At 43.6% G+C, this 13,487-nt stretch overlaps 1 protein-coding gene across 1 annotated transcript; it reads left to right on the top strand.

Annotated features, from left to right (window-relative positions):
• The first annotated feature begins 4 nt into the window (after positions 1-4).
• On the top strand, positions 5-6,132 carry MRPL49 (mitochondrial ribosomal protein L49). The gene is made up of 4 exons (XM_073604860.1): positions 5-161; positions 406-568; positions 3,301-3,425; positions 4,408-6,132. The coding sequence occupies exons 1-4, from the start codon at positions 99-101 to the stop codon at positions 4,552-4,554; spliced, it is 498 nt and encodes a 165-aa protein (XP_073460961.1). The 5' UTR covers positions 5-98; the 3' UTR covers positions 4,555-6,132.
• The last annotated feature ends 7,355 nt before the right edge of the window (positions 6,133-13,487 follow it).

Genomic DNA, 13,487 nt, shown 5'->3' with positions numbered 1-13,487 from the left:
ACAGTCCGGCGCATGCGCCTAGCGGACCGGAAGGTCAGGGGCGGCCATGTTGGTACACTTAGTGAAGAAAGGAAACTGACCCTCTTTGCTAAACCAAGATGGCTGCCTTCTTGTCTAGAAGGACAGCGTTAAATGTCCTGAAGACTGCTGTCAGGCTACAGGTGTGTGGCTTTTCACGTTATTTTGATTTTCTTTAGTAATATTATCATTTAGTTCATAGGGGGGTTTATCTTAAAATGGGTGTTAGAGGTCAGCTGTAATGGGAGCCATTCCTTGTTTTTAAGGTAACTGAACACTGTCATGTGGCTGGTTGGTGATGAAGGATGAGCTCCATGTAGGACAGACCGCTGACATTTTCCACACCAGTATTGTAGGAATAATCCATGTCTCTTCCTTCCTTTTTAGCGCCCATACAGCGGTTCGGCACCTGCTGTGACATCTCAGTACCCGGGTATTATAGAGTCACATGACGAGTATCGCTTCGTGGAGCGCCTCATCCCACCTCTTCAAGTGCCCATCCCACCAAAACACACAGGAGTAGCCCCGTCTGGGTGGATCCCCCCTAAAGGTGCCTTTATTGAAATGTTAGATTCCAGGAGACGTTCTTTGTTGTAATGGGCAGAAATCTTCCTTTTGGGGCGACTCATAAAGCAGTGGGATTCATAGATGTGTTTAGTGCCTCCCTGCATTTGGATCAGTAAATGATTTAAGGAAAAAGCTAGCTGGGATAAGTCATGTGATTGGATCTCCTTCAACTGTGTAATTCTGCCTGCTATGTTAAAGCGGAACTAAAGTCTGCAATACTTTTCCTCTGTCCACTGCCAGAGATGTCCCTCACCACCACCTTCTCCCCGGCTTCCTCTGGGTGTAGACCTTTGGCCATCTTCATAGGCTGACATGGGATGATGTACCTTACAGACAGGTACGTTTTCTTGTATTGCAGACGGGTAGTTCCAAATCTCACCTGCAATAAACAGCCGGTTAGTTCACCTTTGTTTAAAGTCTTATTCCATGATGGAGCTGTACTTGAGCTTTAGTCTAAATTAAAAAATCTAGGGGTGATATTTGATGCTAGTTTGACCACTTCCCACCCAACGAGGTCATATGACATTGTGGACTTTGTGTGGGAATTTCTAAATGATACCTCATTCAGATATCGTCTTTTTCTGCTGGCGATGCCATGCACCATAAAGACAATCATAGCGGCTTGATTGTTTTTTACAGGTGTCAGGAGGGGGACATCCAGCCCCCACCCTCCGGTGTTTCTCCCAGCTCGCCCATGTGATCAGCGAGCCAGAGAATGAATCAGCAGCAGCTGTTTACCATAGAGCTGACTGTGGACCAGATGGTCTCCAGTCATCTCTATGACCTTCTGAGGCTGGGGATGACATCATGTCCGGCCTCGTCAGTTGTAAACACTGCTGTTTCCTGGGCTGGAAAGCTGAGATTGGCCCCTTTCACACACACGTCTGTTTTGACAGACTCCGCTTGCTCAGCAGGGATTGCTCCGCTGATCCGGCGGATGACAGGTCCGTCTCCGCTCACTGTGCACGGACGGACCTGTCAGAGCCCTGTTCTCCTCTATATGGAAACTCTAATAGAGTTTCCATCCATCTGGATTCAGCAGAGGGCAGAGTGGATGTTAGCTGACATCCGTCGCTCCATAGACCTGCACGGAGGTCCACCTAAAAAAAACTGACAGGTGGACCTGAACAGTCCGCATGTGTGAAAGAGGCCATAGTGTGTGTGTGTGTGTGTGTGTGTGTGTGTTTTTTTTTTTTTAATCAATATTTTTGCGCTTTCCAGCCTAGAGGAGAGATCTGAAGACTTATAGACCCCAGATCTCGCTGTAAAGAGGACCTAGGACAAGGGATGTTTAGATTCCTTGTAATAGGAATAAAAGTGATAAAAAAAATGTAAAGGGAAAGTGTCAAAATATAAAATATAAAAATAAAAGTAAAATAAACAATAAAAAGGGGAAAAAAAAACATTTTAAGCGAACACATACGTACGTTGTGCCCGCATATGTAAATGGCATTCAAACCACACGTGTGGTATTGCCGCGAACGTTAGAGCGAGCGCAATAATTCTACCCAAGACCTCCTGTAGAAAAATTTTTTAAAGCGTCGCCTATGGAGATTTTTTAAGTACCAAAGTTTGGTTGCAATTCCACGAGTGTGCGTAATTTTAAAGCATGTCATGTTGGGTATCTATTTACTCGGCATAACATCATCTTGATTTTGACATGTAGTAGAGAAGTGTCAGAATTGGCTTGGGAGTCAAGTGGTTAACCTTTGATCCACATGTACAAAATGTTGTCAGAACATCTTTTTTCCACTTGAGAAACATTGCTCGGCTGCGTCCTATGCTATCATACACTGTAGCTAAAAAGCTAATCCATACATTTTTTGTTCTCCCAACTTGACTGCTGCAATGCTCTACTCACTGGTGTATCTAAATACACTATTAATCTACTTCAATATGTTCACAATTCTGCAGCCAGAATCCTGACTAGGTCTGGTACATGTGTCATATTACCCCTATCCTGGAGTCCTTGCACTGGAGACTTGTCAGGTTTTGCATAGACTTTTAGATCCTCTTGCTCGCCTATAAGGCTCTTCATGGCTTGGCACCCCATTATCTCACTGAAATGTTATCAACATACACCTCCCCCTCATAACCTCCGCTTGTTAAATTCTGGTCTTCTGTGTGTCCCCTGTACTCACCTACACTTGATGGGAGACAGAGCCTTCTCCTACTATGCTCCAAAACTCGTCTCTAAACTCATTCAGATCAAATCTAAAAATGTTTTTCTTTACACAAGCTTTCACTTAATGGTCCCTTTTTTTTTTCCCTTTTATGATATCCTGTGTTTTCCTTGTAAAGCGCTTTGAGAAGGTGCTATATAAAATAAAGTTTATTATTATCTTTAATGTCCATTTTAAATAGTTGTACTTTGTAAGAGAAGATTGTTAAACAAGGTAACGACAATGTAAAAGTATAGCAAAGGATGTGATGACATTGGGGTTTCCTGTTAGCTGCAGTGACCACCTTGGAGTAGGGCAGAGCTAACCTATAATATTACAGTGCCCTATGATTCAGGTTACCAAGAAGCTAGAGACCCCCAAAGCTGTGTGCAGATATGCCAGGTGCCTTCATTGTAGTGCTGTAGCCTGTTTATTACTGATTATTTACTATACATTTGATTTATTATATATTTTTTTAAATTTCAGGCACGTGGTCTCCATAACTTTACGACATGAAGCAAACAAGTTTGAATTTTCTGTTTTTAATTTTTAGATACACCTCCTGATCTTCCTTATTTTGTGAGGCGCTCTCGAATGCACAACATTCCAGTGTACAAAGACATCACTCATGGTAATCGTCAAATGACGATTATCCGCAAGATTGAAGGTGACATATGGGTGAGCATACAACTCTATCATTTTATCAGGCAATCTTCTTTTTGCAGCTAAATTAGATAAAGAAAATCTGTTTTGTCTCATCTTGTATGCATTTGAACATCTTTCTCTTTATGAGCTGCTTTGAAGAAGAAATCTTGTTTCCATGTATTGCCAATGGCTCATACCTCCTCTTTCTGCCTGGATCATTGACGCACTGGGGTTGATTTACTAAAGGCAAATCCACTTTGCACTACAAGTGCAGTCACTGTAGATCTGAGGGGAAGATCGAAATGAGGAGAAGCTCTGCTGATTTCTATCATCCAATCATGTGCTGCAAGCAAAAAAGCTGTTTTTTATTTTCCTTTCATGTCCCCTCAGATCTACAATGACTGCACTTCCAAGTGCACCTGTAGTGCAAAGTGGATTTTCCTTTAGTAAATAAACCCCATTGATTTCTAACTGATCAGCGTGAATTTAAAGTGTTACTAAACCCACAACAGCAAAATCAGTCTGTATATGCAGTAAAGCATGTTTATTATACTCACTATGGAACCTAAGGGATTAATCCTCTGCATTGTGTAAAAATTCTGTTTGATCCTGCCTTCTCTGATTCTCCTCTTCTTCTACTGTCTCCAATCCATCTCCCGATAAGACAGTGCCTTTTGGAGGCACTCTGCACATGCTTAGTTTGGTGTATTTTGCTAGAGGTTTTGTTTTTTGTTTTTTTGTTTTTTGTTTTTTTCCTTTCTTGGGAGAGTGCATGTGATCAGCATAGGGCCAAGCTTTAACCAGACACTGATAGAAGTCACAAGACTGCTCTAACTGCTGATGAGAAAAGGCATTTTGCCATTTATATTTACTAAAATAATTTAATTTCTGTGTACTGTGGGAGACCAGATATAGTGAATGCTGGGTTCAGTAACACTTTAAGTAAGGTGTAGTGTTCTGGAGAATATAAATACAACTACTTGTTTCATCATGTAATATTCTGTACTTTCCACAGGTTCTTGAAGCTGAAGTACGAGACTTTTTGACCCAGCGAACAGGAAAGACACCAGCAACTCAAGTTAATGAGATCGCCAGGGTCATCAAAGTCAAAGGATACTTTGATAAAGAGCTACAGACTTGGCTTGCAGAGAAGGGCTTTTAACATGGGTAGAACTGGGAAAGTGGAAATGGTGTAGCCACTGCAAGCTATAGTGACTGTGCTCACAAGTTCCACCTGTGGTTGCCTCTGTAGATTAGGCTACGAATATACTTGTAAAATAGACATAACCTTTCAAAATTATTGTAAATATGATTCTTGCAAATAAAGCATTTTTTTGCAATATGTTAATATTACTTTATGTGTAAACTCCAATGTGAATCTGTGTGTGGAAATATGCATAAGGTGTAGTCCCCTTCTCTAGAAAGTAGGGCACAAAAAATGAATACTTGAACTATTGCGGTAGAATAATCTTTAGTAGTAAAGGACTATGTATTAGGGTTGGCTATATTTGGACCAGTGGCGTCACTAGGGCGTCTCTTTCAATGTGGCTGTGGGCTTCACAGATGAAGCACGCAGGCAGGGAGAGAGGGGCGGGAGAAGGCATGTGTCATGCTAAGGCATGCTGGAGGTGGACGGAGCAGTGTGGGGATCCCTCCTTCCAGAACAGCTGCAGCTCCCAAAGCGGCTGTCACACGCACCTGCATAAGATGAAGCGGTCATTGGAGGAGAGGAGCAGGTGGATAGAACTGCGGGTTTTCTGCTGGCCCTGTATGTCTGCGGCAGAAGCAGTGCGGCCTTTCAGGGGGCATCAGAGGGGCATGGCTCAGTTCACCCCTGATGTCACCTGGGTGCAGTCCACACCCACCGCACCCCCCACCCCCTAGCGATGCTACTGATTTAGACTGTTTAGCCATAGGAACATAATAAGACAATGGTTCCTCTCTTGCTTTTTTGTAAGGTCTCCTCAGCCCCATAATTTTTCCTGTTATTTTTATAATTTATGACTGGCAGAACTAATTTAAAAAAATTCTTGGTAAGGATGCAGTTATGAAAAGAATATTGTGAAGACAGCAATGATTGAATTTCCTTAAAGGAATTAGAACCGAAAGCACTTTGTTTTGCACTCCTGTGACCCGTATTCAGCTGACGTCACTCCACACCTGTCCAGACATCATGAATGCTGCTGCCAGACTCATCCACCTTACCAATCGCTCTGTGTCTGCTATTCCTCTCTGCCAGTCCCTCCGCTGGCTTCCGCTCACCCAACAAATTAAATTCAAAATACTAACAACTACTTACAAAGCCATCCACAACTCTGCCTCCAGCTACATCACTGACTTTGCCTCAAAATACCAACCTAATCGTTTTTTTTGTTCTTCTCGAGACCTCCTGCTCTCTAGCTCCCTCATGCTTGCCTCCAGGACTCTTCCAGAGCCTCTCCAATCCTATGGAACTCCTTACCCCAGTCTAATTATCTCCTACTTTATTAGCTTTTAGACAATCCCTGAAAATCCTCCTCTTCAGAAAAGCCTATCCTACCCACACCTAACAACTGTATTTTCATTATCTCCATCTGATCATCCCCCACAGCTATTACATTTTGTTCCACTTGACCCTTCCTTCTAGATTGTAAGCTCTAACGAGCAGGGCCCTCTGATCCCTTCTGTATTAAAACTGTACTGTCTGCCCCCATGTTGTAAAGCACTGTGCAAACTGTTATAAAGGTAAAACAAATCCTAATGTCTGAACGCAAATTTGACGTGTTGGTAAAACTGTACATATCACAGTAACTACTTAGTGTGCCAAGGTTGGGCCTTCATTTGGTGGTATGTGATAATGGGTGTCTCCCATTTATTTATTTTTTTAAGTGAACTTATCTTAAAAAAACTTTTTTTTTTTTTTGCAGGAAAAAAAATGTGCATTTTTAAATTTTTTTTTTATAGGTGCCTGGAAACCATAATGCTGATCATGGGTGCCATGCAGAACTCCTACAGACTGTGTAAGCTGTTTGCCGGTACATCATATGGGCAGGCAGTTTCACACTGACAGCTGCAAGGGCTGTTGGTACTTGTAGTTTTCAAATTCGCAAAATTGTGTGACCCGGGGCTCCTGGAGCGAATGCTCCCAGCACAAACACAGTTATACATATATACAATCCCATGGATAAAGACCCACTTCTGTGAGGCTGCGTATATGTGTACAGTCAGCGGGAGGGGGTCTCAGTAGAAGATAAATAAGGTTTTTTTTTTTTAAATCCCCCAGGGGACTCTACACATAGCAATTGTTTCTGTTTAAAAATTGTGCTGTGGTTTTTAGGCAGCATTGTCGGATAGTTACTCTCCTCCACACTCTAACAACACTTGACTAAGGAAACAGACTTCTGGCAAGGGACATTCTTCCCACTGATCACCACTGTAAGAAGCATTCTTTCCACTGACCACCACTGAAAGGAACATTCTTGGGGGCAGGACCGGATGATGAGGTGAGAGGCCACAGCAGCCCAGGCCTCACACCCGCTCCAACGCTGGACATCCGGTAATGCGGTGTGTTGGGGAGAGGAGGAAGCGCTGAACGGTGGAATGGCTGGCTGGTAGGTCAAGTTAGCCTGGGTCCGTGTCTTGCTCCCACCGTGGTTTCCAGCGGTGCGCTCTCCCGTGAAAGATAACAGCGAAGATCTGGGATAGAGCTGCAGAGGGTGCCTGAGCATGCTGGGCGCACCTTCTGCTATGACCAGGAAGTGGGGAGCAAAGGAGATGGCCATGCAGGACGGCGCTGGCGTACAAACAGCGCATGCCAAAGGAAGAGGGGAACCAGACAGCTGCTAAGCTGGAGCGGTTTGCCCATACATTGGGCCAGACACTCACAAAGGGTGGGGGGGCACAACAATCTCGCTCCCAGACCGGCCCCTCTGTGGGGAGGAAGAGCCAGGACCCAGCAGCAGCTCAGGAGAGTGAGCAAAATGACAGAGGGAGAAATATCGTGGGCCAATCCCAGGAGCAGAAGAAGAGCCATCCTTGAAAGACATCCTTCAAGCAATCAACAACTGTAAAGCCTCGTACACACAGTACGATTGTTGGCAGGGGATTATCTGTTGACAGACTGTTGTCCCAAAATCTTACTGTTAGTACGCTCCTTTTGACAGTTGTTGGATGACAGTCTAGTACATTTTCGGCAGACAACGTTTTGACGTCAGATTTTCGTATGGTCAGTACACAAATCTGTCACACAAAAGTTGAAAGTACAAACACGCATGCTCGGAATCAATGGTCACCAATCACGAAATTAGCAGAAGGGGCCCAAATGGTGGTGCTCAAGAACTGAAATTCCTCGTAGTATGTCACAACGTTTGTTTGTGGCATGACAATTGTGTACCATTAGTATGCAAGACAAGATCCGCGCCCTTTTGACAAAAATCAGTAAATCGTACCGTGTATACGAGGCTTAAGTCCTTATTATCTGAAATTTCTGATCAACTTAAATGCATAAAATAAGATTTGTCACTTTTAAGGCATGATGTACAAGAGGTTTGTGAGCGGACCTCCGCTCTAGAGGGGAGACTCAGCTCGGTAGAAGATGATGTGAACCCGATGGAACAAGAGATAAAATTAATAAGGGAACAGTATGTATGTATGTGTGTGTGTATATGTGTATATATATATATATATATATATATATATATATATATATATATATATATACACACACAGTATCTCACAAAAGTGAGTACACCTCTCATATTTTTGTAAATATTTTATTATATCTTATCTTTTTATGTGACAACACTGAAGAAATGACACTTTGCTATAATGTAAAGTAGAGTGTACAGCTTGTATAACAGTGTACATTTGCTGTCCCCTCAAAATAACTCAACACACAGCCATTAATGTCTAAACCGCTGGCAACAAAAGTGAGTACACCCCTAAGTGAAAATGTCCAAATTGGGCCCAAAGTGTCAATATTTTGTGTGGCCACCATTAATTTCCAGCACTGCCTTAACTCTCTTGGGTATGGAGTTCACCAGAGCTTTACAGGTTGCCACTGGAGTCCTCTTCCACTCCTCCATGATGACCTCACAGAGCTGGTGGACCTTGGGCTCCTCCACCTTCTGTTTGAGGATGCCCCACAGATGCTCAATAGGGTTTAGGTCTGGAGACATGCTTGGCCAGTCCATCATCTTTACCCTCAGCTTCTTTAGAAAGGCAGTGGTCATCCTGGAGGTGCATTTGGGGTTGTTATCATGTTGGAATGCTGCCCTGTGGCCCAGTCTCGGAAGGGAGGGGATCATGCTCTGCTTCAGTTTGTCACAGTACATGTTGGCATTCATGATTCCCTCAATGAACTGTAGCTCCCCAGTGCTGCCACCACTCATGCAGCCCCAGACCATGACACTCCAACCACCATGCTTGTCTGTAGGCAAGATACACTTGTCTTTGTACTCCTCACCTGGTTGCCGCCACACACGCTTGACAACATCTGAACCAAATGAGTTTATCTTGGTCTCATCAGACCACAGGACATGGGTCCAGTAATTCATGTCTTTAGTCTGCTTGTCTTCAGCAAACTGTTTGCGGGCTTTCTTGTGCATCATCTTTAGAAGAGACTTCCTTCTGAGACAACAGCCATGCAGACCAATTTTATGCAGTGTGCAGCGTATGGCCTGAGCACTGACAAGCTGACCACCCTCACCTTCAACCTCTGCAGCAATGCTGGAAGCACTCATACGTCTATTTCCCAAAGACAACCTCTGGATATGACGCTGAGCACGTGCACTCAAATTCTGTGGTGGACCATGGCGAGCCCTGTTCTGAGTGGAAGCTGTCCTGTTAAACCGCTGTATGGTTTTGTCCACCGTACTGCAGCTCAGTTTCAGGGTCTTGGTAATTTTCTTATAGCCTAGGCCATCTTTATGTAGAGCAACAATTCTTTTTTTTTTCAGATCCTCAGAGAGTTCTTTGCCATGAGGTGCCATGTTGAATTTCCAGTAACCAGTATGAGAGTGAGAGCGATAACATCAAATTTAACACACCTGCTCCCCATTCACACCTGAGACCTTGTAACACTAACGAGTCACATGACACCGGGGAGGGAAAATGGCTAATTGGGCCCAATTTGGACATTTTCACTTAGGGGTGTACTCACTTTTGTTGCCAGCGGTTTTGACATTAATGGCAGTGTGTTGAGTTATTTTGTGTGGGACAACAAATTTACACTGTTATACAAGCTGTACACTCACTACTTTACATTGTAGCAACTTGTCATTTCTTCAGTGTTGTCACATGAAAAGATATAATAAAATATTTACAAAAATGTGAGGGGTGTACTCACTTTTGTGAGATACTGTGTGTATATATATATATATATATATATATATATATAAAATGGATGATATGGAAAATAGACTGCACAGGAAAAATGTAAGGGTTGTGGGTCTCCCCGAGCGAAGTGAAGCCCTTCCACCAGGAGGCCAGCCGAGGTCTTTACTTATTAAGCTCTTACATTATAAGGATAAAGTTACCATTCTTCAAAAAAAGCAAGAGAGATGAAAAACGTATTGTCTAACGGCGCTAGGATTTCTATATACCTGGACTTTTCCCCGGAGCTGCAGAAACCAAAGGACTAGTTGTATAGAAAGCAAACGCAGGTTGCAACAGCTAAGAATCAATTATGCAATGCTATACCGGGCAAGATTGCGGATAACAGCCCTGGGGGAAACTAAGTTTTTCAACACGCCTGCAGAAATGATACTGTGGTTAGATGCCAATGAAGGGAGACTACAGAAGGGAGAGGAAGCATAACAAGAATGGAGAGCCAATAGAACTATGTAACTGGAAGGAGAGAAGGGAAAGGAAAGGACACTTTTTTATTTTTTTTTAACTCCTCCTCTTTTTTTTTTGTGGTCTCTTTTTGTAAACTTTATTCTTCTTTGGACATCCATACAGTGATGTGGGGGAGGGGGTTGCAAAGGGCCAAGGGGACTACCAAGAGTGTATTTTTTGTAGTTGTGGAGAATTGTTTTCTTTGCACTTGGTTTTCTCTCCTAGTTTGGGGGAGTATCACACAAGAGAAATGGATCACAAAAGAATTTGCATATATTACCTTGGTTAGAAGACATGGTCACTTTAGAAGCCCTTGGTATGGGCCTAAAGAAGGGCAGGAAGAGGAAGAGGGGGGTTGGATGGGGGTGGGGGGATGAGTGGAAGCTATACATATTTAGATTTAGGCAGGAAGGGGAAGATCCACAAAGTTATGATGTTTTAATATTGCACCTGAACACAAGAAATAGGGAAACTCACTTTGGGTTAGAAATAGAAGGAATAGGGCTAAGATTATTTGAAAGGGGAAGCATAAAGAGAGGAAAATTACAGTTACTAGCGAAAGGAGAGAAAAGTCCCTGAGGCAAACCAGAAGGCTTAAGATATGTTCCTGGAATGTTCGGGGGTTTTATACCGGATAGAGCCACAAGCGTGAATATAAGGCGGGCATATTTAAACCTCCAGTTACCAATGGAAAATGAGGGGACAAGGGCCATCTTGTCCATGGATTCGGTTAAGGGCTTTGATAGCCTTGAATGGCATTATCTCTGGCAAGTATTAGCGGAATTTTAATTTGGCCCCAATTTTGTTAAATGGATCAGAATATTATATGAGGCACCTAGGGCCAAAATGAGAATAAATGGAGAGTGCTCTGAGTGGTTCAAGTTGGCGAGAGGGAGGAGGCAGGGGTGTTCATTATCGCCCCTGCTGTTCGCCCCCGCAATGGAGCCACTGGCCATTGCTATAAGATCCTCCCGTACATACAGGGATTTAGGAGGGCAATGGGAGAAGAGAAGGTTGCGTTGAACGCGGACGACGTGTTGCTGTTTTTAGGGGACACGCAGACCTCCCTGGGAGCAGCAATGAATATAGTTTTTGGGCAACTCTCCGAGCTGGTAATCAGCTGCGAAAAATCTGTACTTTTGCCAATAGATCTTCTTAGACCCCTTTCACACTGAGGGGTTTTTCAAGTGCTTTTGGGCTAAAAATAGCACCTGTAAAGCGCCTGTAAAACGGCTCCCCTGCAGTCTCAGTGTGAAAACTGGAGGGCTTTCACACTAAGGCGATGCGCTGGCAGGACGTTAAAACTCCTGCAAGCAGCATCTTTGGAGCGGTGTATATACCGCTCCTGCCCATTGAAATTAATGCTGGGGTGTTTTGCGGGTGGTTTTAACCCTCTTTCGGCCGCCAGCGGGGGTTAAAAGCGCCCCGTTAGCGGACGAAAACCCCTGCAAAAACAACGGTAAATCGCCGCTAAAAATAGCGGCGCTTCACAGCCTACGGCGCCGATGCCCCAGTGTGAAAGGGGCCTTAGAGAGCCCTTTCCGCAACAGATATTTCAAGTAAGGGTAGCAAACCAAATGAAGTATTTAGCAATTAACATTGCAAAAGACCCAAGACAATATATAGCCAGTAATATAGTTCCACTCATGACTAAATTAAAACAGAAATGCTGGGTTTCGAACCAGCTTCCTCTCTCTCTCGAGCCGGTCGTCGTAATTTAATTAAAATGGTTTGGATGCCACAGATTTTGTACTTGTTGCACAATTCCCCAGTTTGGGTTCCAAAGCACTGGTTCAACAAAATTGATAGTATCTTTAGGGAGCTGATTTGGAAAAACGGTTCGGCTAGAATCCGCTTGTGAATGTTGCAGCTACCGAGAGAGGAAGGAGGGTTAGCACTACCACACCCGAGCAGCATATGGGAGGAAGTAACCTGCCAGTAGGGGGTAGGAGGGGGACTGGTGTTGGCAGATACTAGTCATGATACAGTAGTTGAGGCGGACTCTTTTAGCTCCAGGTGTCCTACAGTGCAATTGATGGTAAAGAGCTGGGAAACCGTTAAGGCCCTGTTGGGCTATAATGAGTTTTCTGAATATTCCCCTTTATGGGATAATAATAATTTAAAGGAACTTAAGGTAATGGGGAAAATTGAGGAGTGGGAACGAAGTGGTATACATTGTCTGGCACAGCTGTATAGAGCAGGTAAACTGAAATCATTCCAAGGGAGGAATACGCTGTCCCGAACCGGTCCTTTTACAGGTACCTGCAGGTCAGACATGCCCTAGACGCACAGTTTAGAGTGGGGATATTAGAGTGGAGTGAGATGCCCTCTCTCCGAAAGGTGCTTAACGCTAGGACCTCTAAGGGGCCGATTTCTGACATGTATGGATGTATAAGTGGGGCAGAAAGGGGGGGGGGGGTCAGAACTCCCGAATAGAGGAAAATAGGAGGAGGATATCGGACAAATAACTGAGGAGCAATAGAGTCGAAAACTGGCACTGGGATCTACGGTATCATTATCACCCTCACAGATTGTATCCCACTTATTTTTGGTACATAGATCATACTACACGTACCTGAAAATGTTTATGTTTGGAAGGAGACCAAATGGAAAATACCCAAGGTGTGGGGATGTAAAGGAAGATCTGGTGCATATGGTCTGGAGATGCCCCAAAATTACACAGATATTGAGGGAAATAGTTGATAAAATAAATTCTGTATTTGGGACATCTCTAGACATAGAGCCTAAGATATGTGTTTTGGGACTTATAGAAAGGAATGTTTTTTCAGGAGATATACAGACCGCAATAACTAGATGCCTGTTTCAGGCAAGAAAGCTGATTGCAAAGAAGTGGCAAGCAAAGGCCCCCCTGAGGGTGGAATAATGGATGAAGGTTATGAAAGATACAATACGGAAGGAAAAATTTACATATAGCAAGAGGGGAAACATTAAAAATTATGAGAGACTGTGGAAATTATGGTTGGAGGTGGAGCAATCCCAGTCCCATGAAGATGGGTTTGGATGGGGCGGGAAGTGGGACGAATGAAAGATGGCAACAAGTTAGGGGTGTGAAAAAGTAGGGGGATTACCCACGGATTTGAAGAAATTGGAGGAATATAACTATGTCCCGATGGTGCAAAAAATAACGAAAACACTCCAGCAATATGAAAAAGGTACATTCTCATGGATGGGTAGGATAAATATTATAAAAATGGACATACTCCCCAAAATATTATATATCTTACAAACGATCCCCATATTCCCTGCAACGGGCACTTT

The sequence above is a fragment of the Aquarana catesbeiana genome, linkage group LG11, assembly GCF_042186555.1.
Source record: "Aquarana catesbeiana isolate 2022-GZ linkage group LG11, ASM4218655v1, whole genome shotgun sequence".
In the NCBI taxonomy this organism is placed as follows: domain Eukaryota; kingdom Metazoa; phylum Chordata; class Amphibia; order Anura; family Ranidae; genus Aquarana; species Aquarana catesbeiana.
The sequence above is the reverse complement of the archived record's forward strand: the minus strand, read 5'-3'. Positions and strand labels throughout refer to the sequence as shown.